Source organism: Wasmannia auropunctata, unplaced genomic scaffold, assembly GCF_000956235.1.
Source record: "Wasmannia auropunctata unplaced genomic scaffold, wasmannia.A_1.0 LD278191.1, whole genome shotgun sequence".
Lineage (NCBI taxonomy): Eukaryota > Metazoa > Arthropoda > Insecta > Hymenoptera > Formicidae > Wasmannia > Wasmannia auropunctata.
In genome coordinates, this window is record NW_012084699.1 from 1 (window position 1) to 4,058 (window position 4,058).

At 26.5% G+C, this 4,058-nt stretch overlaps 1 protein-coding gene across 1 annotated transcript; it reads right to left on the reverse strand.

The window, feature by feature from the left end:
- Positions 1-234: 234 nt before the first annotated feature.
- LOC105461778 (transmembrane GTPase Marf-like) lies at positions 235-2,568 on the reverse strand. Its single transcript, XM_011708285.1, has 4 exons — positions 2,276-2,568; positions 2,074-2,200; positions 726-1,119; positions 235-406 (listed from the first exon to the last, which is right to left on the reverse strand). The coding sequence occupies exons 1-4, from the start codon at positions 2,457-2,459 to the stop codon at positions 263-265; spliced, it is 849 nt and encodes a 282-aa protein (XP_011706587.1). The 5' UTR covers positions 2,460-2,568; the 3' UTR covers positions 235-262.
- Between the last annotated feature and the right edge of the window lie 1,490 nt (positions 2,569-4,058).

The following is a 4,058-nucleotide window of genomic DNA, read 5'->3' on the forward strand; positions in this document are numbered from 1 at the left end:
TTGAAAATTTATAGTTGCGGCTGAAAAAGGCTTCGTGAAGTCGAAACGTTCCACTTTAGTATATCGAATTAAATTACATAATTGTATTGCAATATTTTTATTTGCTCATTTGTTGGCCTTTATTTCGCTAATTTCTATTTAAAATAATAATAAAATAAATTACGTAACTTAAAACATTAAAGCTACTAATATTTATTTAAATCTTTATTATAAATTTCAATAAACTCTACTCAAAGTATATTTGTAATTATCCATGAAACACTTAATTTTCTATAATTAATGCTTTATAAATACGTACCTGATCAAAATATTCTGGTTCAGAAGCAGAGGCATCCCATCGATTATTTAAAATAAATATATTCGGTTTTGATAGCTTTGTTGAAACTTTATGAAAAAAATTTTTTTCCTAAAGAAAAAAAATAGAATTAATTTTTACCAATATTAGTTTAAATACAATGATTATTAAAAAAAATACTGGACTATATAAACGAGAGTTTGAAAATATAAAAGAAAATATTTGAAGACTTGTAGTTATATTTTAGAAAAATGACATGAGATACTATCATAATAAAACAAAATTTTATGAGAATAGCATCTCGAATATCGTTGAGTAAATAAAAATATTTTTCCAAAATAATTTTTCTTTTAGATATTTAAATTATGTATTTCATAGATTATGTAACCAACTACAGAATAAATGTTTATTACAAATTAATATTACTTACAGTGACCATTATGGTAGATTCTGCATTTGCTACCAAGACAAAAACATCTGCATCCAAACAATGCTTATCGATCCATTCATCAAGGTTTGGAGTTACATCTACTCCTGGACTATCAACAAATACTACATCATCTCGTAACAATAGGCATTTTTCTTTTGGCCAAAATATTCTAACTAAATGGCTTTCACATAATTTCTCTTTACAAAGAGCATGACCCAATTGTCCAACGGATTGAACTGGTTGTTTTTCAGTAGATCCTTCCGTAATAAGATATGATTCTCCATTATCTGAACCTTCAACTTGTAAGAAACAATTCGTAGTATGTCCTATGCCACTTGGCAAAATTTTATCATGTAGCATGGCATTAATTACAGTACTTTTCCCATTACTTGTTCTGCAATACACATATAAATTACAATAGTGTACCATAATTCTGAATCATCAATTAGTATTATTTCTTTAAGAAAAATTCTAATTGCTAATTTTTTTATAATAAACATGAATAAAAATTTTATATTGTGGAATGAATACAAGCGCATTTTCTGATACCTTCATCGCGACATGTACCGTGAATTTCTTTGAAAAAGGAATCAATTAAGGAGCGACTAATCAAAAGAAAACCGACATTGTTTTATTTTTGTTTAGCTATATTTGCACACGAGCTTCTTTGACAAATAATAATTGGAGCCGCATGAACTGTGCATATGCAAATACGCGCTATAGTATAGATTTGATGTCTTGATCGGCGTAGAGATATAAAATTATAGAAAACAGAAAGTTGTCAATCGTTATTGTTGTAGAGAATCGAGTGTTATGACTTGAGTTACAATAAATTTTGTTCTTAATTTGTACACAAATATATATATATATATATATATATATATATATAGTGTGGTGTGTGCGTGCGTACGTGTGTATGTGAATGTACTATATAATATATATTATACTAGTTACGTATAAATCCCACAATATAATTTCCAATTTTATTATTTAAAAAAAATTGTATAAAAGTATATAAAATATACTATTATTAAAATATATAAAATAAAAAAGTAATAAACCATTTTAAGTTGTAACAATATTCTCACTCGTCAAGATAAAAAAAATATATGTATATAATATTATAAATGTGTAAATTATATTTCAAATGTTAAAGTTTTGAGTGTTAAAGTTATACTGAAAAACTGTAATTATAATTTGCATGCTAAATAACACTTTAACTTATAAGAAAAAAATGTATCTCTAATTCCAATAAAATTTTATAATTAAAACTTAAAAAAACACATTTTATATCTATAAAGTAACTAATTATAATTAGATAGGCATATTATTTAATATAATTACTCACCTGCCAAAGAAAGCAACTTTCATGTGATCTCTTTTAAGAACATCTTTTATCGCTCGTATTTTATCTATATAAGCTTTAACTTTTATTGCTTCTTCTACTGTTACAATATCCCGATCATTTTGTAATGCTGTTATAAAGTTAAATAAATTAATAATCTAATTAAATAAACATATTACAATATTTGTTTTACTTGTTTACTTACATGTCATAAACTCCACGGTTTCTTCCACATATTTTTCAATATCCACAAATATATCATTTATCCTTTTCTTTGCCTTAACGAAAATCTGTAGAGGAGAATTATCATTTCTAACATCTGATCGAAGTTGACTGTCTGCTCCAATCATGGACGATTGTACCATTGCACGATTGATATAAGCAGCCATATTTATATTTCTTTTACGAATGTAATATATTTGACAAAAATAATAAAAAAGTACGGTGCAGGTGTTGCGGATAGACAGTACGTTGGTACACAGTGCACAGCATGCAGGATCAACTGAAATCAAAAAAAGCAGGAGTTAAATATTTTCTAATATTCAACTTCTATACTACAATGTATAATAAATATATTGATAAAGTTAAAAAATATATAATAAAACGGATTATTTCATTGATTTCTTCAAATAATTACAGGATATATCTCTGTGTGCATGCGCATGCATTTTATATACACACATTTATGCTAAAATAATTTGATTCATTGACATAGTTGTCTAAACGTCTTCAATAATGATAAACATTATCATAATTATATATAATCAATTTAAAAATTAGTAATTTACAATCTTTTAAATATAATATTTAAAGCTTTTAATTATGCAGAATTTATTGTTAAATAGAAAATAAATATTTAAAGACATATGCATATTTAGCATAACTATACAAAATTGATTTCTTTCATTGAATATTGAAAAGATAAAATAAAATCAATACAACGAATAATAATAAAAGACAACGAATATACAACAGCATTGCTTAAACAAAACATTAAATTTTATATAAAAGATATGTAATATTCTCTCTAGTAAATGAAATAAAATATAATACTTATACTAAATAAACATAAAACAAAATATTGGAAAAAATGTATCATTTATTATTCTATGACAATTTTTTTCATTAATTTATATAAAATCATTAAAGATATATTCGATAAAGTATAAAATACAAAGAAGATATAAAATATAACAAAGTACTGATTTTTTATTACTTTAATTTAATACTTTCATATATAAATTGCTTTCCATTTTCACACAAGTGATACTAAAGTTATGTGAGTATTTTATACTCAGTTAATGACGTCATTACTTGCTTACTTTGGTAGCAAAATGATCGCATAGAATCGCATAGGTTTATACCTCACTTTTAATGAGTTAACATGACTCAATAAAGCACACAGTCTCACCTCTTTGAAGTTGGCCCCACTTTTTTAAAATTTGAAAAAATAATCAGATAGTTCCGATTACCCCCCAAAGAGTTCTAAAGTTTACTATCGATTTTAGAAAGAGTTCCATTGATTAAAGCGATGAAAACACCATTTGAAGACATGGGGGGGGCCAACTTCACATTTCTGTAACTTCAAAAGGCCATTAACTCTTTGTTTTTCATTTTAGCGATTTTGATCATAAGGGTTATTGATAGAACTCTTTGGGGGGCCATCAGAACTCTCAAGAAATTGCCGAAATTCCCAAAAATTTTTGAAAATTTTCGAGTTTATACCAGTCGAAAAATTTTTTCGGAAATTCGGCAATTTCTTAAGAGTTCTGGCCGCCCCCCCAAGAGTTCTAACGATTATCCTTAACAATCGACTCTGAGAACTCAAAACAAAAAAGTTCTAGCGTCCCAAAGGTACGGACTTTTCGAAATTTTCGAAGTCCAAAAGTTAAAAATTTTTTTACGAAATCCGGCGTTCTGCCACGAGTTCTGGCAGCCCCCCGAAGAGTTCTAACGATTATCCTTAACAATCGACTCTGAAAAATTGA